The following is a 25,575-nucleotide window of genomic DNA, read 5'->3' as shown; positions in this document are numbered from 1 at the left end:
ACACAACCTAGATACACACATACAAAAGATGGTACAAATAAGAAATATATGAGGCGACAAGCTGCTGAGACACTTTCAACGACACAGTGCTGTTTGACTGTTTGGGCTTCGACAACTTAACAGACCAAACGAGTGGAACCTGTGTCGTTGATCCTGAAGAGAAGGCAGCTCTTCGCTCAGCTGCTTCTCCTGGTCTGATCACACAGGTCTTCTGACGATGCTACGGCAACTTCCAACACAACACAACTGTCTCAGTTCGTCACACACAGACAAACTGAGTCATATCCCCTATAAGCACCAAACCATGGAAGGAACAAATCATGAGGACGAGCTTTTTTTAAATACTTTTTATTGTCTTTGTTTATGTTTTTCAAAAGAAAAGGAAGAAAAAAGAAAAAATAGGAAGAAAAAATTCCAGACGTAAACTTGTCGTCCTGCTGTAAGGACGTAGTTCTGCTACGCCCTGTCCCCCGGGGGTTCTCCTCTCTTCAATCATCTTGGGACTCTGCCTCCCGCAGCCAGGTGAAGAAGGCCGTGACGGTCTTGAGGGCCACGCCATTACCCAGCTGATCGGCCAGGTCATTGCTCGTCCCCGACTTGCAGAACGCGCCCTTGGAACTGACGTCCTTGTCATACATGCAATGGAAGAAAATCCGGAGGAGGTCTGGAGAACAAATACATGTCAGTTATTGTTTCAGCTGTGATGAAACAGAAATAAATCCCATGCTCTGTGAAGTGAGACCAATTCCTAATCTTATCAATTCAATTAATGAGATTTGTATCTAGATAGGAAACATTAAATGTGATGGTTTAGAAATTACTGAAGACGGCATTGTGTTTTGCAAAAGGGAATTGGAGTCGGAGTGATGTTCCTCAAATTACCAAATGAAGTTAATGTCAGTGGAGAACAAATTTGAGATTCAAAGTTTAAACCAAATTGTTCCACATGTCCTTAAAGTGCTTAAAAAATAAACGGAAATCTGAAAATCTACAATTCCATATAACAAGGCGAAGTTCTTCTGCTGATGAGAATCATGTGACAAGAAGCAAAGCTCCAGAGAAGCTACTAAATGGACCTTGTAGTGAGAGTGATCTGTTACACTGGTTTGATCACAACTGAGAACTTGTTGCACAGTTTATTCTTAAGAAAAGAAGAAAAAGGATCATGTGTGAGTTTCATTTGGAGTGAACTCTGATGCAGAACTTACCCGGAGGCTGATCGAGGGCGACGATCAGCGCCTGAAGTTCCCGAAGAGCTTGCATCTGTTGCTCCCTCTCTGAGTAACGGTACTCGAGTGTTACAGGCACTCTCTTCTGAAGGAGGGCCGCGTGCACTCGACAGTTGGTGTTTCCTGCACAGTGAAGCAGGAGGCAGAGTAAATTCATTTGCTCGGCAGAGAGTACATATTGTAATCAGCGGTGTGCGATTGGAGCAGAGCAGAGGAGTGTCTGCTCCGGATGGTGGAGAGCTTACCCTTCACTGCTGCCTTGCACACAGCCGTCATCAACTCCCTCAGGTAGGGAGACGAGCTCTTCTGAGTTCTCTCCAGCTTCTCCTGAGAAACAGAGAACAGAGGAGGTGAGGAGGAGTATGTTTTCATTTGTTTTGTTAGTTTGTCAGCAGGATTCATCCAAAACTACTGAAGTGATTTCCATGAACGTTTGTGTGACCCAGGGGGGAAACCGTAACATTTTGGAGCACAGGTGGATCCAGGAATTGTATTGATGAGATCTTATCAACAGTGGTGGACCAATATCAGCCTCAAGGTCCGAAATATAAGTATATTCTGTTACTTTACAATGAGGTGTAACTCAGCCCCACTCCGTCTGCCCTTCAGGATTTTTACCACTAACTCGCAGAGACTGGTTGATGTCACTTTTCGTACCTTCACACAGTTGAAGATATCCTCGTCACTGGCCATGTCCTCCAGCAGGAGTCTCAACATCTGGTGTCTCAGCTCCCTGGGAGACCAGCTTCCTTGAGACAGAGTCGCCTCAGAGCTGGAGGCGTCTGACTGAAGACACGGGAGTTTCTGTGACCTCTCACCAACTGGCAGTCTTGGCGCATCATCTGAAAGAATTCAATCAGCAAAAGGTAATATTTGTATCACAAACTACACTTAACAGTTCTTCACATATAAGTAATGTAATAAAAATATATGAATCTGTTTACAAGCTGTGACATGTTGTTACTGTGACAGTTTCAAGTTCAACAAGCCTCCTAATTAATGGAGATATGGGCTTTACAAGTTTATTATTTAGGGGTTCTCTGACTTTAACTGGTCATATCTCCTTTAACATGAGAAATAAACAACCACAGTCACAACAGTGTGATGAATGGCAGAGAGTGAATGTGTCAGTATTATCGTCCTGTCTGTATGGTGTTGGGCAGTGAGCTGCGTCTCACCAGACTCTGGGACGCTGCTGAGCTCCGGCTCAGGTTGGTCGTCTTTGACACTCTGTGGAGTTGGACTCTCCAGCAGCTCCTCTGAACTGTTTCCCCTGGTGAATGGACCAGGCATAGACGATGCCGGGGAAGAGCTCTGCAGCTTGTCGCTGCGCTTTCTGCGCTTTCTGCGCTCTCTGCCTGTACTGCTATGACTGGCGGGGAGGGGAAGCTCCGGTTCAATTGCAGGAGGAGTTGGCTGAGCTTCCGGTCTCTCCACGGGGGCTTCAGGCTGCACAAACCCAGGTGAGGAAGACATCTCACCAACTGGCTGCACTTTTGGCACATCATCTGGAAGACGGAAAAGTACAGATGAATACATGTCTTCAGAATTCAATCAGCAGAGAGTGAATGTGTCAGTATTATCGTCCTGTCTGTATGGTGTTGGGCAGTGACGTGCGTCTCACCAGGCTCTGGGACGCTGCTGCTGAGCTCCGGCTCAGGTTGGTCGTCTTTGACACTCTGTGGAGTTGGACTCTCCAGCAGCTCCTCTGAACTGTTTCCCCTGGTGAATGGACCAGGCATAGACGATGCCGGGGAAGAGCTCTGCAGCTTGTCGCTGCGCTTTCTGCGCTTTCTGCGCTCTCTGCCTGTACTGCTATGACTGGCGGGGAGGGGAAGCTCCGGTTCAATTGCAGGAGGAGTGGGCTGAGCTTCCGGTCTCTCCACGGGGGCTTCAGGCTGCACAAACCCAGGTGAGGAAGACATCTCACCAACTGGCTGCACTTTTGGCACATCATCTGGAAGACGGAAAAGTACAGATGAATACATGTCTTCAGAATTCAATCAGCAGAGAGTGAATGTGTCAGTATTATCGTCCTGTCTGTCCGGTGTTGGGCAGTGACGTGCGTCTCACCAGGCTCTGGGTCGCTGCTGCTGAGCTCCGGCTCAGGTTGGTCGTCTTTGACACTCTGTGGAGTTGGACTCTCCAGCAGCTCCTCTGAACTGTTTCCCCTGGTGAATGGACCAAACATAGACGATGCCGGGGAAGAGCTCTGCAACTTGTCGCTGCGCTTTCTGCGCTTTCTGCGCTTTTTGGCTGTGCTGCTACGACGAATAAACAAAGAGTCAGGAAGGATGTCAGTATAAATGAGAAACTGTGAATATCAAGCTTTTCACCCAATTTGGAACCTACTGCAAATTATTATCACTCACCTAAACAGAAGTGAAACAAAACCCTAATAACAAAACTAATTTATTTTTAAGTCAATGGAAACTAGTTAATCAGAGTCATAAATATCCTGCTAACAGGAGAGATAAATATCAGAATCACAGAAACACTCTCCTCATGTTTCAGAGAAACCTAACACCAACAGGATCCTTAAAATCAGACAGCTTTGTCATCTCATACCTTTTCCGAGTGGTGGAGGATGGGGGTGAGGGGCTGGACTGCAGCAATGAGAAGCGGTTGTGGCACGCTGTGAGTGATAGTTCTGTTCCAGAGATGAAACGTTACAAGAGAGATAAGTGAAAAATAACGATTGTGGATGATCAGAGTCATGGTTCAGTCATTTAGAGGAAGATGCTTCACCTGACTCCATATACAGGATATGCTGTAAGTTACTGTTTAATATCAGGGTTTCATCAGTTTAAATTAAAACCTTTTTGAGAATATACTGAAGGAAATTCTCGTAAAATGTAATAGATATGAAAGACTATCAGACTCCCAGATTTCTAACAGGCTTAATATCTTAGATGAACCATCGACAACGACAGCTAAACAGAGCGGAACAGTCGAAACATTGTGAAGTGTGTGACACCCTGTCATCAAAAACTCCAAACAGCTACAAGACAGCAGGTCATGTAGTGTGAACTGCACAGTGAACCGACAGCTTCAAAAGTCATGTGGTGTGACCTCACCTGAGTCACTGTCCTCGTCTCCTCCACTGCAGGTGTTCTTGTCCATTTTAGGCTGCAGAAAGAGAAGTGATTATGATCACTTGTCACATTTCCAGCAATAAAAACTACAGATGACAATAGTAGAAAATATGAAAGGAAAAGTCTGAAAGTTTAGCCTGAAATCTACAGGTAAAGATTTCTACTCTTCCGTGTTCTCAAAATGTCCAGCAGAGGGAGAACTAAGCTTCGATGTTCCAACGAGACTGAGTTTTCAAAACAGCCTCCAGATTCAGCACAGACCATCAGGCACAAGAAATGAGCCTCACAGCGTTTCACATTGACTGTGCTCAGTTTCTGCTCAGAGGTCACTGCTGACTTCACAAAATCTACTATATTCAACTTCTCTTGTTTTGATGCATTTTCACAATATTAAACTCATTATACAAATCATAATGTATATTGTTGAATTGAGTTGAGGGCGTGCAATCGTTGTAATTGTTTGTCATTGTTTTGTGATTCCAATGTAGAAATATGAGCAAATCAACTATGTACAGAAAGTAGATAGCAGCTTCACGTCTCCTGTATGCAGTGCATTTGTACAATCCTCACAGAACCAGAATCAGAATGGAAGGTAAGAAAAAGGTAGAATGGTAAGATCTGCGTCGAAGCCTCTGACAGTTCGTCTCACCTTGGAGAACTTTGGCATCTTGCTGCGGTCGATGGTGTTCGAGGTCCCCTCTCCCTCTGCGTACGGATCCTTAAGATCTGTGGAGACACACCCACACAAAAAAACAAAACAACAAACAAAAAGGAAATACAGGTTTAAGATTAGTTCACAGGAAATATACAGTGGAGTCAAGCGGCTGTGAAAGTGGCAGACAGAGTGACATTTCTGTGGCATGCTGCGTGACAAGATGAAATATTATAGCTCAGCTAGCAGATGGGAGGGAGTGAGGGGGCTTCCATGTCTGCTGTTGGGTACTAGAGCATCTCTGCAGTCTATACGGACAGGAGGTCTACAGCCTGGCTTCTTGAGTCACTATAGCTGTGCCGATGTGATTCTAAGCCTTAAAGAGGATTTAGACTGCAGAACTGACCTGGCTGTCTCTTGGCCCTGGAGTACACTACACGCTGAAGGTTTCTCTGAAAAAAAATGTACAGAACCACAATGACTTCAAACCTGAATCAGACAGATTATGTAGTGTTAAACAGATTTCTTTGATCTTTATCTTTGACAGATCAGAGAATTTATGAGCATGAATGGGTTTTATCACACAGTGCTATATACATTTTAGCATAAACAGAGGAATCAGTCAATCACAGAGGAATATTTTAATGACTTCAATTAAATAGATATTTAATGAATATCTATTTATTAAACAGAATATGACCAGAATATCCAGTATGATGTTCCTGGTCATCAATCAGATCGGTGAAATAAATCTCTGTGGTACATTCCATCTTATTTTGAAGAATTTGAAGGTTGGACTCTTTACAATTGTGCAAATGAAATAAACCACTCACCAATCTTCAATCGAGTAGACTGACATTAATTATCAGAAAAGTCTGTATATGTAATTTCTATATATGCCCACTGCTTTGTGGATTTCAGTTTGTGTATATCTGGTCTTACCTGGCTCATGATGATCTTTCTTGTTGGTGGTCACTTTATTTGACAAAAAGATGCTGTATAAGTCTAATCAATCTTCTCGCTTGACTACTGGGAAGATAGGGAGGAGAGTGATGGTTTGTTAGTTACTACTGGAGCAGCTTGTCTTCTCACCTTTAATAGCAGATTTTTGCCTTTAAGTTTAAATGCAGATTTTTGCCTTTACAAGTACGGTTCAACAAAGGAAAAGGACTCTAATGACATAGAGTCCTTTTCCTACATAGGAAAATGACTTTAATGACATAGACATAACTCAGGAGCAGAAATCTGCCTATAAACTTTAAAAAAAAGCTGATGTGACATTTATCATGATAATTCTTGATATATCACTCAGCCCTTGGACAATGTTTAGAATTCCAAATTGTCAATAAGTGACAAACACAACAGGTTTAAAACAAGACTTCCTGTATGAGTGAATACAGTGACTCAGGTCTGGTTAGTCTTGCTCTCTTGATTGGAAGGAACCAATCAATATTAGATGTAATTAAACATAGAATGTTGGAAAATATCATATTTGGATACTTCTTACTAGGCATGTTGCTTTGTGAGATTTTGCATCATTATATCAGCAAACTGATATGATGATGATGGTGAAAGAACAGAAGCAGGAGGGAATTTACAATTGGGTAAATTACCTAAATATGGGTCGGTCGAGGGCCTGTAGCAATCTGGTTGGATGTGAGGAGAGGTTCAGAGTGACACTGTCTAATCAATCTTCTCGACTGACTACTGGGAAGATAGTGAGGAGAGTGATGGTTTGTTAGTTACTACTGGAGCACCTTGTCTTCTCACCTTTAATAGCAGATTTTTGCCTTTAAGTTTAAATGCAGATTTTTGCCTTTACAAGTACGGTTCAACAAAGGAAAAGGACTCTAATGACATAGAGTCCTTTTCCTACATAGGAAAATGACTTTAATGACATAGACATCACTCAGGAGCAGAAATCTGCCTATAAACTTGAAAAAAAAAGCTGATGTGACATTTATCATGATAATTCTTGATATATCACCCAGCCCTTGGACAATGTTTAGAATTCCAAATTGTCAATAAGTGACAAACACAACAGGTTTAAAACAAGACTTCCTGTATGAGTGAATACACTGACTCAGCTCTGGTTAGTCTTGCTCTCTTGATTGGAAGGAACCAATCAATATTAGGTGTAATTAAACATAGAATGTTGGAAAATATCATATTTGGATACTTCTTACAAGGCATGTTGCTTTGTGAGATTTTGCATCATCATATCAGTTTGCTGATATGATGATGATGGTGAAAGAACAGAAGCAGGAGGTAATTTACAGTTGGGTAAATTACCTGAATATGGGTCGGTCGAGTGCCTGTAGCAATCTGGTTGGATGTGAGGAGAGGTTCAGAGTGACACTGTCTAATCAATCTTCTCGCCTGACTACTGGGAAGATAGTGAGGAGAGTGATGGTTTGTTAGTTACTACTGGAGCACCTTGTCTTCTCACCTTTAATAGCAGATTTTTGCCTTTAAGTTTAAATGCAGATTTTTGCCTTTACAAGTACGGTTCAACAAAGGAAAAAGACTTTAATGACATAGAGTCCTTTTCCTACATAGGAAAATGACTTTAATAACATAGACCTCATTAAGGAGCAAAAATCTGCCTATAAACTTGAAAAAAAGCTGATGTGACGTTTATCATGATAATTCTTGATATATCACCCAGCCCTTGGACTCATGAGCAAAAGAAAATTCTGATTTGTAAAACCGTGTGCACTCACACCTGAACGCAATGTTCGCTTTATAAATCACAGTCCACCTGGAAAAGTTCGTACGTGGATCTGCCTCCAAATCCGCCCTCCACACGCCCACTTTCAACCATAAATGGTCAATGCAAAGCACAGCTCGAATATTAAATGATGCTGCTGACCAATGGGTGACCACCGTGAGTCCTGACGGCGTCACAGTGTCAAGCGATGAGAAGAGGAAGCGAAACTTTCTGACACTGACATCGAGGTGTTTGTTTCGTGAGGTGGAGGTGAAGAGCGACTCATGGGACAGCAGTGATGTCACTAATAAAGAAAATACACTGATACTCTGCTGCTGTTGTGGATAACACAATGTGTGAGAGTGAAGACGAGAGAAAGAACGGAGCCTGAAGAAAAAAAAGATCACAGATCACATATCAATAGAATCTATATCAGCTGATCAGACATCGCTAAACCCTCGTTTCCTCCCCGTCCTTCCATTCACGTGCACACATCACACATCAGAACCCCGCACTACTGTCACGGCAGTATTTATTTATTTAGAGTATCGGACCGATTCCCTCACATCTGTGGATCCTCACCTCCACTCTGGGATATTATTTGGAAAGTTTATTTATTTATTGTAAGTGATCTCCTTTGCGCTTGAAGGCACAGTCCCATTCACTACAGAGATTTGATGATACACGTACAGTGTAAGAAGATATTATTAAACCCTATTAATGACTCGGCTCCATAACGCCGCTGTTTAATGGAATCTGAGCATAATTTGCTGTAAGTTGTTTTGTATATTTTTGTATTAAAAAGGTTAGTAAATGGTTTTATATTTATATAGCGCTTTTCTAGTCTTGATGGCCACTCAAAGAGCTTTACAGTACAGTTTTACATTCACCCATACATTCATACAGTGCATCTGTGAGCAGTGAGCAGCACTTTGTTATTCTATGGGGGGGACATATAATATGTCCCGCGAGCAAAACTCAGCTGTTGGTTTCAATGTTATTGATGAATTGGATCAATAATCTGCTTCAGTTCACCAACTCAAGTCTGCGTCGCCACTTTCCAAAACATTTGTACCCATGGGTCAGAGTTTGCGTGGACATACAACATTTGTCCCGTCAAGTTTGTTTTTATAAATCCCAACGTTTGTGTGAGAAGTGGCGCACGCACGTTTCAGGCCCCATGTTGTGCGTACGCAGAGGTTATAAATGAGACCCCTGGATCTGTGGGTGCTCGTTGGCTAACGACCGGGATCTGGCCTCTCCTGCAGCCCACTGTGCCAAAACATGTTGTGCAAGGACGTCTGGGCCTCATATGGCAAAACTGGAAGAAGTTAATTATATTACATTCCCACTCATTTGTGATAGAGAGAGTGCACCTGGTACAGGCGCAACCCTTCTTTGGCTCGTCGATGAGCCAAAGAAGGGTTGAGGGTGGAGCCTTCCCAGAGAGCACTGTAAAAATATAGGATTTGACTCCACTCTGTGTTACGTTGACAATAAAAAGCTGTTTTAAAAGTAAAACCATCCAAAACTTAATCTTCTACAGGTAAACTGATTTTTTCTGGAATTCAGATGATTTATTTTTGTACGGAAGCCAAAATATAATCTGAGCCTTATTCTGAAATGTACAGAACAATCCATCACAGCCAATGCTGCTCTTTGAGTTTTCAGATGCGGACTGAACTGGTAACAGTTTCTTGATGCCATCGTGGTCTCCTCCTCCTGGTCTCCTGCAAGAGACTGGTACATCTGTCTGACAGCTACGTAAAGAGGGGGATGAGTGTGGCGGTGAAAGGTCACATATCCAAATCACGACTGTTTGCTGTCCTGGCTCCTAAATGGTGGAATGAGCTCCCCATCGACATCCGGACATCAGAAAGTTTATACATCTTCCGCTGCAAACTAAAAACATACCTCAACTATACCTTGAATACAATTTGAAACTAACAATTTAGTAGCACTTAAATGGCACTTACTTATAGCACTTTGTAGTTTTGCTTTATTTTTGAAGAAATGGTACTTTCTTGATTCTTGTTGTACCCTCGAGGTTGAAAGCACTTATTGTAAGTCACTTTGGATAAAAGTGTCAGCTAAATGAAATGTAATGTAATATAATGTAATGTAATGTGATGTAATGTAATGAAATGAGATGTAATGTAATGTAATCTTGTGGAAATGCAACACTGCGGCCAGGAGGAGCAGTCTGCAGTTATCCAGCAGAGGTGAGGATAATATAAACAGATAAAAGTGAAATATCGCAGCGTTCAGAGTTGACAAACTCCTTCTCTGGTTGAGACTCACTCTTTCTTCTCTGTGGCCTTTCCTTCCTTCTCCTCCCCGGCTTCGTAATCGGCCTTCTGCTCTCCGTTCTCTGTGGGCTCTGCATCGCCTGCAAGTGAAGATGCCGCCGCCTCGCTCTCACCCTCCTTAGTCTCGACTGCTCCGGGTGAAGATGCCGCCGGCTCCTCCTCAGGAGAGGGCGACTCCTCCAAGGCTTCGGGCTCTGAGGGGGAGACATGGATTAGCGACAAAGGACACAGGACCCTTAAGTATTTTTGTATCCACTGGTAGAGATGTTCAGCATCTCCTTCAGTTGTGACAAACCTAGACAATTAAAGACGTCACCCGTTGTTTTCACCGCTGTCAAATTACCCAAGAACAACTGCAAAGTTAGAGCAGCAAACTATGTGGAAAGGAGCAGATTGGGTCAGAGAAGAACCAATTACGTTTGGAGCAGATCTGAATGGAAGGGAGGGGGGGGGGGGGGGGGGCAGAATTAACTTTTAATTGAACCCCAACAATGACACAACAGATTTATGATCATTTCCTTTATGGTCTTTATCTATGTAGTTGTTTTCTAGTCATGATGACCTATCAAAGTGCTTCAGTACCATTCTTGCTATTCAACTATTCATAAATCAACATGCAGCACTTTCAAGATGAGAAGTTGCTAATTTGGGGATTTAGCACCTTCCCCAAGGACACACAGACATTCACATGGAAAGACTGGGATTGTACTGGTAACCTTCTGGTCAGAGGACGACTTGCCCGAGATATTGTTTTTTTGACAGTGTTAGTGTTTTCTCAGGGGATAATTTGTGGATGTTGATGAAAGGGCCGACATCTATGAGTGAGTACAACGTCATGGACTTGATAGTGACACAATTATCTTATTTGTGTGATGAACATGTACATTTGAATATGATTTGGACTCTACATTGGCTTTATTTATACTTCTAAGTAAGTTCTATGTATCAGTGCAGTGTTAAAATTGCTACATATATATAAAGGTATTATTATGGTTATGAAATAAAAAAAAAGTGATGACCACACCTCCACCTCAAGAATCAGGGAGGTAGGTGTGTGTGTGTGAGGGGCATCAGGGGGACCGGCTCCGGGCTGGGAGCTGGAGGGCTCTGGAGCTCAGGTAATGCTCGACCCCGGGGGCCTCACCTTTCTCTGCTGCAGCGGAGGGGCCTTCTCCTGGGTCGGAGTCGCTGCTGCTCGCATGGAGGAGAACAACACACGCCGGTGCTGGAGTGAGCGTGAGAGGCGGAAAGGAGCGGACACCCGGCGGCCCCTGCGTGTTCTCCGGTACCGGATCCGTGTATCTGTGCGCCCGGCGAACAACAAACGACTGCGCGTGACGAACTCACCTCAAGAGTCGGAGGAAAAGTGAAAGAGTTGTAGTTTGAATCCTACGGAGTACTCGAAGTTAGAGGAAGAACACGTGTGGGCATACGTCCGTTTTTTACATAATAATTCACACATGTTTTGCTTCAAGTAGCTAATTTCTGGATACTTCAAAGTACTATATAAACACTTTGCTCAATAAGTTCTGAGAGAGACTGATATGCCTGTGTTCAGGACCTCTCTGACTATCAGTCACATTGAAAAAAGAGAATACATGATAAGCGAAGGAAGAAAAGGTTTATAACATTTTTTTTTGTTTTTATTCTCTTCGCCTGCAGGTGGACCTTCAGAGGACCTACACATTCCGCAACTCCAAGCAGACGTACACCGGCATCCCTGTCATCGCCGCCAACATGGACACCACAGGGACGTTTGAGATGGCGCAGGTCCTCAGCCAAGTGAGTGAATGGGTAGAAATAAAATAAACAACAGCATCATTGTGTTGTTGTTGTTTTTTTTGCATTCGTCAGCGTGTCCCCTTCCACACAATGCAGAAACCAGAATGCTGCCGGGGGGAAATACATGAATTAGAAGCCTCGTCCTAGCAGCAGTAAAACATCTGCTCACATGTGGGATGAGGCTTGTTCTCTGTTGTAGGCAGTGTTGCGCAAGTTCACACCACTCATGAACTAGTTCAAAGTTCAGTTCATACAAGTAAACATGAATAGTTCACGGTCATAGTTCACCATTTAAATTCTGAACTAGTTCATAGTTCAGTTCGTTTCATAGTTTTAAGGTGGAAAGTGAGAATGAAAGACTTAACTTGTTAAAGAAAACCTTATCCATCACTACCCCTTGCCTTTACGGTCGGAATCTTTATCAGACAGTGTGTAAAAGTCCCTCTCTGCTTTCTCTTTCCATCTGAGACCGAGAGCTGTTGTGTTGCAGGTATGGCCTGCCCCTTTAAGGAACGTTTGTAGTGTGTGACGTAGTGCACCTGGGCATTGTGGGAAAAGATGCTAAAAGTGTGTATAACGAGAAGTGACGGACCACCTAGAGGTGATGCGAGTCTTGCTCCTGCTGTAGATCCGAGAAATAAAGTGGCCGCATTTCAAGTAAAGAAACATCTCCTCCTCCTTATTCACGGAGCGGTCCGGACGGCTGGTTACCGGCCAGACAGCGAGCCAAGATAACCAGTGACAGGGGCGGCTCCAGGTACAGAGACATAGGAGACGGATTCATCATGACGTGACACATGCAATGTAAAACAATACATTAACATCTCACCATCATCCTCTAACCCCGGAGACGCACCGGAGGTAGAAGCGCTGTGAAAAGCGCTCCGCCTCCTTTCTTCGCCCATGGTAAATACTTTGGCTGTTCGCACGGGCAGCGTAGTGCCGGGAAGAACCAGGAAGCGCCACGGCCACACACACAAGCACATAATCTCCTGTGGGGGGTTGGCGGCTTCAGGCTTGCGAAGGTCAGTCACCTGTGAAGACCAGCATCATTTACCCCTGAACCAGCGCGGAGAATTATGATTTTTATCAAATTAAATATATGTTTTTTAAAATTAAATTAAATGGGGAAAAAAAAAAAAAAATTTGAAACTGCGCGCACATTCTGCGCAGAAGCCTACTGCGCACCTTCTGCGCAGAAGACCATTGCGCATATCCTGCGCAGAAGCCTACTGCGCACCTTCTGCGCAGAAGACCATTGCGCACATCCTGCGCAGAAGCCCACTGCGCACCTTCTGCGCAGAAGTCCATTGTGCACATCCTGCGCAGAAGCCCAATGCGCAGGAATTGCGCATTGTTTTTTTGTTTTTTTTATTAAATTAAATGTTTTCCTTTTTTTTAATTTAATTAATTTAAATTTATATAGTGTAGGATAATTTGCAATTAATAGGAGAAATCCTGCCAATTTTAAGAGATCATTTCAAAGAGTGGAACTTTGTCGAACCCGGGTCCCTCTGGTTGAAGAACTGATTCTCTATCTACTAGGCCACACCGCCTGATGATTGCCATGAGGAACTAATCAGAATAACAAGATGTACAAATTACCGTGTGCGTGTCCGTGTTATTTTATGCTGCTTTTGATACACACTTCAGAGAAAATATTTTCTACCTTAATACATATATTTGACAGCCTTACTTAAAAATTACTTTTATATTATTGGATTTTAGATACTTGATGATTTAACATGCTTTAAAAACCTATTGTTAGAGAATAACCCAGTTCGGACCCCTTACAAGAATCACAGTCTGCTGTGATGTCCTGAGGCTGCCCCCTGCTGGCTGCTGGGTTCCTCTGCTGCTCCTGCTTAGTTTGTGCAGCTTGTGATTAACTAAAGTTGTCCATGAAAGAAAATCTTTAATATCCTTCAAGTGCAATTTGATGTACAACCAGCACAACAAAAATAAACCACTTTATACATTGCAAATAAAACACGATATAAAAACCCTATTGACTAAGGAGAGGGGGAAATTAGCTTTTAATAAATGAATTGATAGGTCGACCAACAGAAAATTACCCATCAACTATTTAGATATTCTTGAAACATTTCATACTACTAATTTCCTGTTGTGTTTCTAATAATTATTAATGTTGGTGACATTTCCTTGATAAATGGGTGGAGGTTTTATTACCTCTGCTAAGGAGGTTATGTTTTCATCTCTGATTTGTCAGTCAATAGGTTTATGTAATAAACTACTGGACCAATAACCACACAACTTGCTAGAAGGAAGCTGCATGGATCAGAGATGAACCTATACGGCTCTGTTGAGCTCTACTGAGTGCCAGTCTAGTGAATGAATCTGGGATCTTCTCTCAGAAAACATTCCCCCCCATAGGGTTTGTAGTGTGAAGCTTATGAGGTGTTTTATAAAGATGTGATCGAAAACATCAGACCAAGTGAATCCACTTTATTTCAACATACAGGGGGGATTTCTACTGTATTTAATATTGTATATTCTCTGTCTCTCTGCAGCACACCCTCTTCACAACCATTCACAAACACTACTCCGTAGAGGAATGGAAGAACTTTGCTGCTGCTCATCCAGAATGCATGGAGGTGAGAGTCGCCCACGTCTCAACCTGAGAGTGCACATTTCATTTATACAGATCTTTTCCACTCTTCCTCACAGCATTTAGCGGCCAGCTCCGGCAGCAGCAACGCAGACCTGGAGAAGCTGTGTGCCATCGTGGAAGCCGTCCCCACCCTCAAGTACATCTGTCTGGACGTGGCCAACGGCTACTCCGAGTACTTTGTGGAGTTTGTGAAGACGGTCAGAGGGAAGTTCCCCAAACACACCATCATGGTAAGAGAGAGGCCGGCGGTTGTGTGTCCGGTTAGAGCTGCGTGCTGAACTGTAACGTCCTCTGTGTCTCTGCAGGCCGGTAACGTGGTAACAGGGGAGATGGTGGAGGAGCTCATCCTCTCCGGGGCCGACATCATCAAAGTGGGCATCGGGCCAGGTGGGTGCATCTGATCATAGTCTGAGGAGTGGGTCCACACAGAAAACACACACACACACACACACACACACACACACACACACACACACACACACACACACACACACACACACACACACACACACACACACACACACACACACACACACACACACACACACACACACACACACACCTAGGGTCAATCTAGAGTGTCCAACAGTTTGACCCCAATCTGGGAGCAACCCGGAGAAAACCAATGTAGACACTGGGACAACAGGCAAACTCCACACAAAAAAGGCCCAAACTGGGATTCGGACCGGTAACCTCCTCACTTAGTGCTGCCCCTCCTGGTGTTTTCTCTTTTTAATTTATAGTCTCCAGGTGCTTCTTACAGCACATTTAGCATATATACGCATTATAGAGTCACTGAGTCCATGCTCCACTCTCAGGGTGAGAGGTACAGCTCTCAGGTTGCTAAAGAGAGACTGGAGCACTGGTTTGATTATGAGGTGCTGTACGTGAAGTACATATTATTATTATTATTATAGATAGTGGTCTGAAGATTGACTTTTCCAATGTGTGTGTTGCAGGTTCTGTGTGCACGACGAGGATCAAGACCGGAGTGGGTTACCCACAGTTCAGTGCTGTCATAGAGTGTGCAGACTCAGCCCATGGACTGAAAGGACACATCATCTCTGTAAGTACAAAAACCAAGTATTATTGTAGAGTATATATAATAAGTACACTATACTTAAAGCTTCTTATTCTGCTGGTGGGAATCAGTCACCTGTCAAAAATATCAACTATGTTCGAGTCAGGTAAAGATAGTGTAACAAAAAACTAATATTAACCTGATCCATTGATTAGATCAATATAAGAGCCTCAGCTTTTAAGAGAATATGTTTATCTACTGAAATCACAGTTAGTGATTAGTCATAGTCTCATGATGATAAATATAGTACTATGATGTGGCCACTAGGGGGGGGCCTCAGTCTGTCTGGCTGAGCCCATGTGACTAATTTGTTCTCTGTATAGGATGGAGGCTGCAGTTGCCCCGGTGACGTCGCCAAGGCCTTTGGTGAGACTTGTGGTTTTTGTAGTTTCTTCTCATGTCACAGATTCACAGTTATGATCTACAGAATCTAACCAGCACCACGTCCGCTCTGCCTCCGCTCCTCAGGGGCCGGGGCCGACTTTGTGATGATGGGGGGAATGCTCGCCGGCCACGACCAGTGCAACGGGGAGGTCATCGAGAAGAACGGCAAGAAGTACAAACTCTTCTACGGCATGAGCTCCGACACGGCCATGAAGAAGTACGTGGGCGGGGTCGCTGAGTACAGGTGAGACACTGGTGTCTGGAGATGCTGCGAGTTTCTGATTCATCCTGATGATTCAACAAAGACTTGTACTCACTGGGCCTGAGTTCTGTGTGTGTGTCTCCCTCCTTCTCCTTCAGGGCATCTGAGGGGAGGACGGTGGAGGTGCCGTACAGGGGAGACGTGGAGAACACCATCCGTGATGTGCTGGGGGGGCTGCGCTCCACCTGCACCTACGTGGGCGCCGCCAAGCTGAAGGAGCTCAGCAGGAGAACCACCTAATTAATTTTTTTAATCTTCAGTATATTTAAAGTCAGAGAGGTCCTGAACACAGGCATATCAGTTTCTCTCTGAACTTATTGAGCAAAGTGTTTTTTATAGAACTTTGAAATATCCAGAAATGAACTGATTTGATTGTACACATGTTGGACATTACTTTGAAAAATCTCTTAATCTATACAACGCCGCTCGAGACCCGTCGCCGCTTGAATGCCAGGTCTTTTTTTGTTGTGCTGTTGTGAGGACTAGAATAAATGAATTCACAAACTCTTTGACTTTTGACAACTTTTGACAAATATGCTACACACATCGAACAACACATCTGTAAGCTATGTTATTCAGTGGCTTTATTGTGGAAGGTTGATGTGTAGTTCCTGTCATAAGCAGGGTGTTGGTTTTGAAGTGTGAAGTAAACTAAACGGGTGTGATTTCCAGATTCAATAACCATCTCTCGTGTCGGCTGAGGCCTGACAGTATAGGAGGAAAAAAACATCAGCTACACATCTAAAGAGTCTTGAATTTAGATTTTCCCTAAATTGATATATCAACTTTTAATACCCCCTGGACACCCTTCATGCAGCCTTATATGCACTAGAGGGGGCTAAGGTTCAGCTAAACAAATTGAGTAAAAAGATCCTGATTCAATGACAGATGTGGCTCGAAGGGTTTCCATGTAGAAATAGGGTTACGAGTCAAATAAAGACACAAATTGCTCATTTATTCCAGATATGTCAAGGTTTCATTTTCTTTTTCAAAGAGGTGCATTTGTACAGATGTCAAATACATACACCAACAGGGTTTCTCCATTGCTATAGAGGAAAAGGGGGGTGGTGAGACACAGGGACTTGGTGAGTACAATATAGTACAAACAAGTTGGCTGGGACCTGCTGCAGCCCCCTGGCGGCCAGACCGTGTCCGTGCAGGTCTGTGCTGATGTTCTCTGCCACCGTCTCAAAGGGCCACAAAGTGTCAGTTCAGTTCTCGGTGCAACACGTGAGCAGAGACACATGTCAACAGACTGGTCGCCGGCCGCGGAGGGCCGCGTGATCAGAAACGGGGGAGGAGTCAAATTGAGGCCACACCTGCAGGATAAGCCCCACCCCCTCCGTGGCAGTTGGTAGGGTCAGAGGTCATGTGCGGCCCGTCCCCCCCGCTGAAGAGTTTGTTGCCTTGCAGAGAGAGGCAGACGTTCAGTACACTGAAGAGACGACCAAGCCTTCTCCAGCTTTTTACACATAATATCATATTAATAATAATTCATAGTTAACTGTCAATAATGACATTTGTTAATTATATCAAATCATATGTCATAAATGTACATATCTTATAACCCATATCAAACAGCCCACTTTGTAAATTGATCGGGGTGAAACTAAACTGTTACGTGGGCCTCTACAAGTTTTTTTTTTTCTTTCTGCCTGAGTTGGTTATCCAGCGCTATGGACATCGACGAGACATCATACAAAACAAAAGAGAAAAACAAAGAATACAAATTAAAAAAAAAGGAATCCTGATTGAATTCTGTTCACTTTTAAAACACGACAAAGTGCCAAGAACATGTCCTTTTTTCGCAAAATGAAAGTAGAAACATCAAAGAGCACACATGCCTTTTTTTTCTGATCGAAAAAGTCCAAAGCTCACACACCAACATTCATTTTATTTGTCAAGTTGTGCAAGAAGAAGCCAATTAAAAAAAAAAGACATTAGCAGTGTTCCTCCAATGAGGAAGCTTGTCATAAAAACTCAACAATGACACATTCTCTACATGTAGTTTTAAGTCCCCTGACATTATAGTGAGTGCTACAAGGAGACCGAAAACACCAAAAAGCTCCTGCACCAAGGATAATGCAAAAAAAATTAAAAATAAAATAAAGCAAAAGTTTGGAACGCTGCGTTTTCACACCTTGCCACCGAACCAAGCTGCGCCGAGCTCCTGACAGAGAAATCCGCCAAAAATTAAAACCCCAAATGGGAACAAAACCACTATTTAACAGCACAGCCTGGTCGGCACGTGGCGGAAGACTACGAACAAAAAGAAGGGATGCATTCCATGAGAAAAAGGTTTTCCTTAAAAGAAAAGAACCAAGGGATCACCTAACACCTCGGCCCGTTGGACCCAAGAACGCGCCGGGCGCCAAGTGAGATGGAGCACAGACAGATAAACACAAGGTTACGGCAAGGTGATGTGCAAAAAACTTAAACTGAGCCATCTCTCTCTCATTGTCACTCTCTTTTTTTCAACGTTATTCTCCCCCTTTCCCCCCCGCTCTCATTCTCTCTGTCTGTTTTGAATGAATGTTACACCTAGGGGAAGGTATCGGTCTGAGACAGAGGGGTTAGACCAAGCCCATCCTAGGATTAGAAAGTGCTGAAACATTATCAAGTCTTTTACATCTACTTACATGTGCATCTCTGTTGGTTGGTAGTTATTTTTTTTAAATTATTTCTTATTTTTACTATTTTTTTCATATTTTTTTACCAAAAAAAAGTGGTCCTCACTAGCGATGAGTTTTGTTTTTTCTGTGTGTCTTACCACTAACCATCGAGGGTAAGGGTTTGTGATCACACAGTTACACACACACACACACACACTCATACACATCTGAACACCAAGTGTACGTAAGCACGCACACTAAACACGACTCACGGCGCAGACACACACACACTAACATGGTTTCCTGCCCACTCGTATTAAGGAAGGCTGCAATGACAACAGGGAAATAGAAGAACGGACAAACTCTCCATTAGTTTCTGTTCACAAACGTCTCAATTTGCTTTACAGATGCGACGCGCACACACACAAACACATCAGCACACAGCGAAATACACAAGCCATTAACACGATGAGACACTGGAGTAGGTCTATGCTACATACACTTGGCACAGCAAAGGGGAGAAAACAAAAAAATCGAAGTATTGCACATCGTGGTACATGTCAGGGGGGATCGAAAGGTTCTACTCGGGATCATTTTGACGAAAAACTAAAAACCACAACACACCATTCCCTCCCTCCCCCCCCCCGGGAGCAGTCGCTACGAAGTGACGTTCCCGCTCCGACGCATCAGATTGCTTTAAAGTCTATTGTCAGGCATGCATTTCCACTGAAGTATAAACACAATGACCTGTGTGAGCTGAGCAGTGAAAAGGAGACAGAATATCAAAAATCTGACGTTATGAGCGGGTTGGTGTGGGGGGGGGGGGGGGGTCAGGCAGTGCAGGCCACACTGACAGGTAGCTATCGGTTGTTGAGGGTTATTCGATTGCTTCGCCTCAGGAGGAGGTGCTTGTGAGGCTGGCTGGCTATGACTGGGTACCTGAAACAAGGTCAACGAGGTCACTACGGGAGTCGTGGCAGCGGCGCCTGGGCCGAGGTCGGAATGTGGACCGGTTCCTTCAGGTGCGCGGGATCCCCTGCGGAGTTTAGGACTCTGAGCAGCCTGGACACTGGAGGTTCTGGGGGTTGTGTTGACTTACTGCATATATGAGACACTTCCCTGAAAAACTAGCAACTGGTGTTGCAACTGCTATAGTTAAAGAACCAGAGGGGGGATACTGAAATGAGTGGTTTCAGGTGTATTCACTTTCTGTTGTGATACTTGATGGTTATTGTTGTTGTTTATTGCAGAGGACTGGTGCGTGTGGGTGTGTTCCTCTCCCACACACATGAGGAGAGTGCCTGAATACTATTGCTTTCTTAAGTAACCAAAGAAACGACAGAATCACTTGGCTTTGGCTCAAAATGTCTTCTTGTTGTTTTTACCTGACCGACTGTGAAAGTGTGGATCGAGTGGTTGACAGGTGAGTTTGTGTGTTTGCTTTTTCATTCGTTGGGAGGAAACGGTGGACGAAGGACAAAAAGGACAAGTACGACACATACAAAGACACACACACACACACACATTGCAAAACATGAACGCGCGCACTACAACTGCTACCGCTAATGATTGTGATGTGTCAGTAGGAAAAGGAAGAGATGAAAATGCACCACTGTGGCGTTGGTAATCTGACAAACATGGTTTATTATTTAAAAAAAAAGCATTTTCAAATCTCATTCTCTCACCATCACCATCCACCTACACTTCCATCTCTCATCCATCTAAGTCGATCCCACCATCAGCCTGGTAATCCACCCACCACCTGGAACAGTGCTGCCCCTCACAGTCACCTATCCTCCTGCTCAGTGTTATGTCAATGGGATGAAAATACGACTGATCCACTTCTTGAGAGGTTAATCAATGACACTAATGAACCACGTCCTAATACAGAGGGCGAGAAGGAAACTCAACAGATATGCCTGCAGGAACTTCTCCACATCTTTAAGTGTTGTGGGCAACCTGTGCTTGATAACATGGCAGCAGTGCACAATCATAGTGAACTGTCACATGCGGCAAGAGGAAATATTTATACAATACATGTGATCAGAACGTAAAGAATCAAGGATTTTTACAGATTGGGGGCCACGATTTACACAGAGGGGCCGATTCTATATCAAAAAACAATTTAAGTCACTTCTTGTTTACTGTGAACTCTATAGCTTTGAGCAAAGCCACGCTTTATTTTATATATTTTGAAAATTGTTCCTTGTTCAGGCACATTGTTTACCTCAAAAAAGTTTAGAAAGTAAAATTCTTAAACTGTCATATTTAATGTAAGTAAATGACTAGTTTATTCAAAGAAAACAGGACAGGGGCACCTCAGGGGCCAATCAGATTTCAGCTAGGGCCAGTGCCCTACTTATTGGTGATCCTGTATCAAGAGTTTTTAAGTGTCCATTATGACACTTTTAAAAACCGCCACCTTACTTTCACTCAAAACATGATTTATATTACACTCTGCTGTACAAACTTCTCATTGCACTTTAAAACGTTTTAATATGAAGAAGAAAGAGCTGGTAATAACATTCAATCAGTTGCTTACAGAGCAATGAACGTTGGGTCAACCCAGCAAGCACATCTGTTGAGGTAACTGCTACATCTTAGCAAAACACGATTTCAGCTGAGCCGTCGTCCCTCCACCCTGGACACGTCGGCGTCCACAGCAGAGCGAGAGTCTCGTCGAGACACATTACGTCACTTCATCTTCAAACAAATTCAGTAGGCAGGCACGTGTTAAAAATCTGCGTTACACCTAAAAACTCCAAAGTAATTTGACCTTAACTGATGCAGAAACTCTTTCCTCGAATATGTGATAAGTGCCTGTTGAGGAACAAAACAATAAAAACTCTCGTCTCCTCCAGTGTGTTGCCGGTCTAGGGCTCCTCTCAGGACAGGGCCGTCAAAACAACAACAACAATAAATCACGTCTCCACCGAACTCCCTCCTCCTGATGTGCAAATTGCAATATTCTCTTAAGTAAAAGACTCCAAGTAGAAACACTGGACATTTAGTATTGTCTATATAGTATATGTCCTCTTCCTATACACAGTATACATATACTCATACAGACACTCACACATGTACACAAACACTTCCTTTACATCTGTACTGTTTGCAGTGTGAACTCCATTCAATATGAGTCCACTAGTGTTTTTGCAGTAGGGACTAAATCAGCAACTGCTTCACAACAAATAAATAATTATTGTAGGTCATTAAGTTTTAGAGATGTTCTGTGTTTGTGTTCGCATGTGTGTGTGTGTGTATGGACAGACACAGACCAGCATCATGCACACTCTAGCATACGCACATACATTGCAAATATATGACACCCTCCAAAAATTCTGTGGCGTGAGCTTCTAGTCGTTGCTCTCAGTCTGGTACAGAACATCACTGGGATACTTCGAAGGCTCTTTCCTTTTTAATTCTTTTTTACGCCCAATCTCATCCGTTCAAAACACATTCCTAATACAATGACGCACATGCTCAAAAAACCCCATCGTTATTTCTAACTCCACCTTCAAGTTTCCTCAGACCATCAACTGACTGGAATTTCCTCCAGCACCTGTCATTCCTTTTTGTAATCCCATGGCACATCCGCTCCCACGTTACCAAGCGACCCCTTCACTTTTCCTAAAGCTTCACCTTTCCAAAGTGCTGTTTGTTACTTTCTACCCTCTAAATAACAACGACAAAAACATCTAAAAATGTACAGTACTGTGTAAATAAAGAGACGAGTAAGATTTGTCGGCCGTATGGTGAGTGTGACAGGTGTGTTAAATGCTTTGAAACATCCTGACCCTCTCAGACCTGACATGTGGATTCTCTCGGGTTCCTGTCACACAGCCTTTTCTGCTTAAAAAAATATAAAGTAATTCATCAAAACACAATTAGGACTGTGTGCAGGTCTTCCTCTTCACTTTCCCTCAGTTCAACCTGGTGGGTTTGCGCTTGTATTACATTAGGGCCTCGCACATTTTATACATTAACCCAAACATTTTCGATCTACAACTAACAGACCCCTGATGATTAAGGTTCCTGACAATCGATGACAAAAAGTAACTGCAGAGATAGAAGACGAGAGGGTCTGAGTGAAAAAAGCAAAAACGCTAAAGATGAAGGTGAAGACTCCACCGTCGTCAAACTGAACAGAGTAGGAGTTGTTCCCTCTCTGTTGTGTGGCACACTGGCGCTTCTTGATGACATCACAGATCAGGTCTTCCACATGACGGTGACACAGGAGCTGTGTCTCAATTTAGGGGCCGCTTCCTTTGGAGGCTGCATTTGAGGACCGATCGCGTCACAGCAGCGCGACTAGACGGCTACTACAAATGTATCCTTCCATCCCGGGGAGACAAAGACTCCTTTGCGGTCTACGTGGGCAACATAGACCACCTCTATGTCATAAGAAGGAGGCAGCCCCTGAATTGAGACACAGTCTGAATCGCACACTCAGTCCCACTCAGATTAAGCAAATGAAAATGTTTAAAATGTATCGTGCTCAGGATCATCTGATGTTACAGCTCTCCTGTGGTCCAGTGTGAAATCACCAGGAGAGGCAGGAGATGGTGGGAACATGTTTCCGTCTGAGAAGCCTCACGAGCAGTGCTCAGAGACTGTCGAGAAGCTGACTGTGCACAAATTCAATTTGAAATTGACATAATGTGTAAAGTGCAGCCGAGCAGAATCCTCCTGCATCGCTCCCGTGTGCCACACAGCCACAGATCAACATTTAGCACACTTCACAAATCTCTCACCATAAGTCATCTCATGAAAACCACCAAAACGGCACTGATTGCTTGTGGGATAGGAAATCCACCTGTATAAATGTGTTATAGACTACATGGACTTCATGTAAGGTGATACCATGTAGGGTGAATTTACCTCTACAGTACAGTATTCAAGAGCAAAATAAAACTAAAACAAAACTTTAAAACCAAGACATGAAACATTGATGTGGGCATTCATGTTTTTTTCTTTGTAGAGTCCTTTTATAATTGTTTTTCCCCGAATCCCAGGGGTTATTAACAGTCCTGTTAGCCTTCACTTGCCAATATTCGACCTTCCCTCGATGCTTATTTTCATCTCATGAGGGATGAAGGAAGGTTTGGGCAGGGTCAAAGGTGGCTCCTCTTCTGTTCTCTCCACTTTTCGACCTTCAGGGGCAGACCACCTCCGCTTCCTGCTGGCTTTTGGGATGCTGGCAGCCTGACCTTTAGAAACTGACCCTCGTTCCCCAAACATTCCATCCCCGTTTGCCACATTAGGGCCTCCTCCGCTCCCGCTCCCACTTCCACCGCTTCCCCGCTGGCTGATGCCATTCTCCCGCTCGTTGTGCCTAAAGATCTGGGGAGCGTCATAGACAGCTCTGGGAGGTTTGAGGTGCCCGTGGCTTGAGGCTGGGACAGAGGCCTCGGTGGCCAGCTCCAGGGGCTGAGTCTTCTTCAGAGATCCGTTCCTCAGGTTCTTGAGGGTAAGTGAAATACAAACGTCGCCCACAGAAAGCTTGGTGCAAGGCAGCTCCAGAAGCTGGGTGGTCCGGTCCGGGCAGCACGAAGACCACCCCTGGCCGAAAACGAAGAAGGGATACTCCACCAAGACCTCCACGCTTACCTGAAGGAGAGGGAAAGACTACTTTATTTCTTTGCTTAAAAATGGGTCTATGTACTCAACTAAATGCGAGGCATCTTTTGATCCTGCAATAATAACATAAAAACACAAATGAATGGATTCAGTTAACAGAAATGCTAGAGTGCTTTTAAACAGGTATTAATATTTGTGACATATTCAACAGATAGATGTCCCTGTGAACTGCGTACAGAGGGAAAATAGACAAGACCCTGACCCTCTAGACGAGGGGGCCTCTCTAACCTCATAACATGGGCGCCAAAAAGTAAAGCATGCCGTTCCTCGACGCACATGCGAAGCTCACACATCCAGTGTGGCCTGGGCGTTAGCTCCTTCTGGGTCTCTTCCAGAATACTAAAACAGTTGTATAATAGCTTTAGTGGCTCCAAAGTCTGAAAATGTATTCCTGGATTATGTTGTCAGGGTTAACTTTAGTTTAGTTTACTCAAGCCATTTGAAAGACATTTTAGGAGATACGGTTCTTTATTTCAGCAAGACAGTTTTATCTATAGCCAGAACTCTTTGGCAATAGATAGTCTTATCGACCAAAGGGACAACATGTTCAACAATATCAACACAGAAATTAAGCGTGATATTTTTAAGGAAGTCCAACATAAAGTAGTCAGAGCATTGGATGCTGTACTATCATTTGTATGTATGGAAAAACGAAGAGATGACAGAGAGAAGCCAAGGGTGCTTTGAGAAATAATGGGTAAAGCGAGAGAGAAAATAAACCTGAGAAGGAAAAAATTATGAAAGGAGCATCTGAAGATCTGAAACAATGTAGATAGAATGAGAAGGTGGGAGTGGAAGGAAGTTGCCGAGATGGAGATGGAAAGGCAAGTTTTCAAAGGGAGGGTGGGATGAACAAGGAGAGGAGCGAGGGAAGTGAGTGTGAAAGAAAACAATGTCAAGAACGATTCAAGTTTTCGAAGCATCAAACATTCTCTAAGCAAATGTCAGGCAACATTTTCCCTCCCGTGTTATATAATTTTTGACTTCTCAGAGTGAGTCTTCTGAGCGTGGACTCCAAGCTGCTACCACCTTTTGGGAAAAGAAAAAAAAAACAGTACGAGAAGCCACAGAGGGAGCACAAGAGAGAAGGATAAGTCTTTGAAAGATGGTCAGCTTCTGTGGGGTAGCAGCCGGGGGCGGGAAAGATGGTTCGAGATGTGCTGTGTGGGCGGACGAGTCAGTGCATG

At 43.7% G+C, this 25,575-nt stretch overlaps 2 protein-coding genes across 6 annotated transcripts in view; one reads left to right on the top strand and one right to left on the bottom strand.

Annotated features, from left to right (window-relative positions):
- The first annotated feature begins 11,194 nt into the window (after positions 1-11,194).
- LOC128462172 (GMP reductase 1) lies at positions 11,195-16,376 on the top strand. Its single transcript, XM_053447471.1, has 9 exons — positions 11,195-11,329; positions 11,658-11,777; positions 14,309-14,392; positions 14,466-14,639; positions 14,715-14,796; positions 15,369-15,475; positions 15,814-15,856; positions 15,959-16,118; positions 16,235-16,376. Exons 1-9 carry the CDS (start codon positions 11,195-11,197, stop codon positions 16,374-16,376), a joined length of 1,047 nt encoding a protein of 348 aa, XP_053303446.1.
- Positions 16,377-17,070: 694 nt separating this feature from the next.
- atxn1a (ataxin 1a) overlaps positions 17,071-25,575 on the bottom strand; it is an 84,171-nt gene continuing 75,666 nt past the window's right edge. For all 5 annotated transcript variants that reach the window (XM_053446006.1, XM_053446007.1, XM_053446008.1 and 2 more), the window contains one exon: positions 17,071-24,358. In XM_053446006.1, coding sequence (XP_053301981.1) covers positions 23,789-24,358 — 570 coding nt within the window. In that variant the 3' untranslated portion in view covers positions 17,071-23,788. The remainder of the gene's footprint in view (positions 24,359-25,575) is intronic.

This window comes from Pleuronectes platessa, chromosome 18, assembly GCF_947347685.1.
Source record: "Pleuronectes platessa chromosome 18, fPlePla1.1, whole genome shotgun sequence".
Classification (NCBI taxonomy): Eukaryota; Metazoa; Chordata; class Actinopteri; order Pleuronectiformes; family Pleuronectidae; genus Pleuronectes; species Pleuronectes platessa.
Note: the sequence above shows the minus strand (reverse complement) of the source record. Positions and strands in the feature narration are given on the sequence as shown.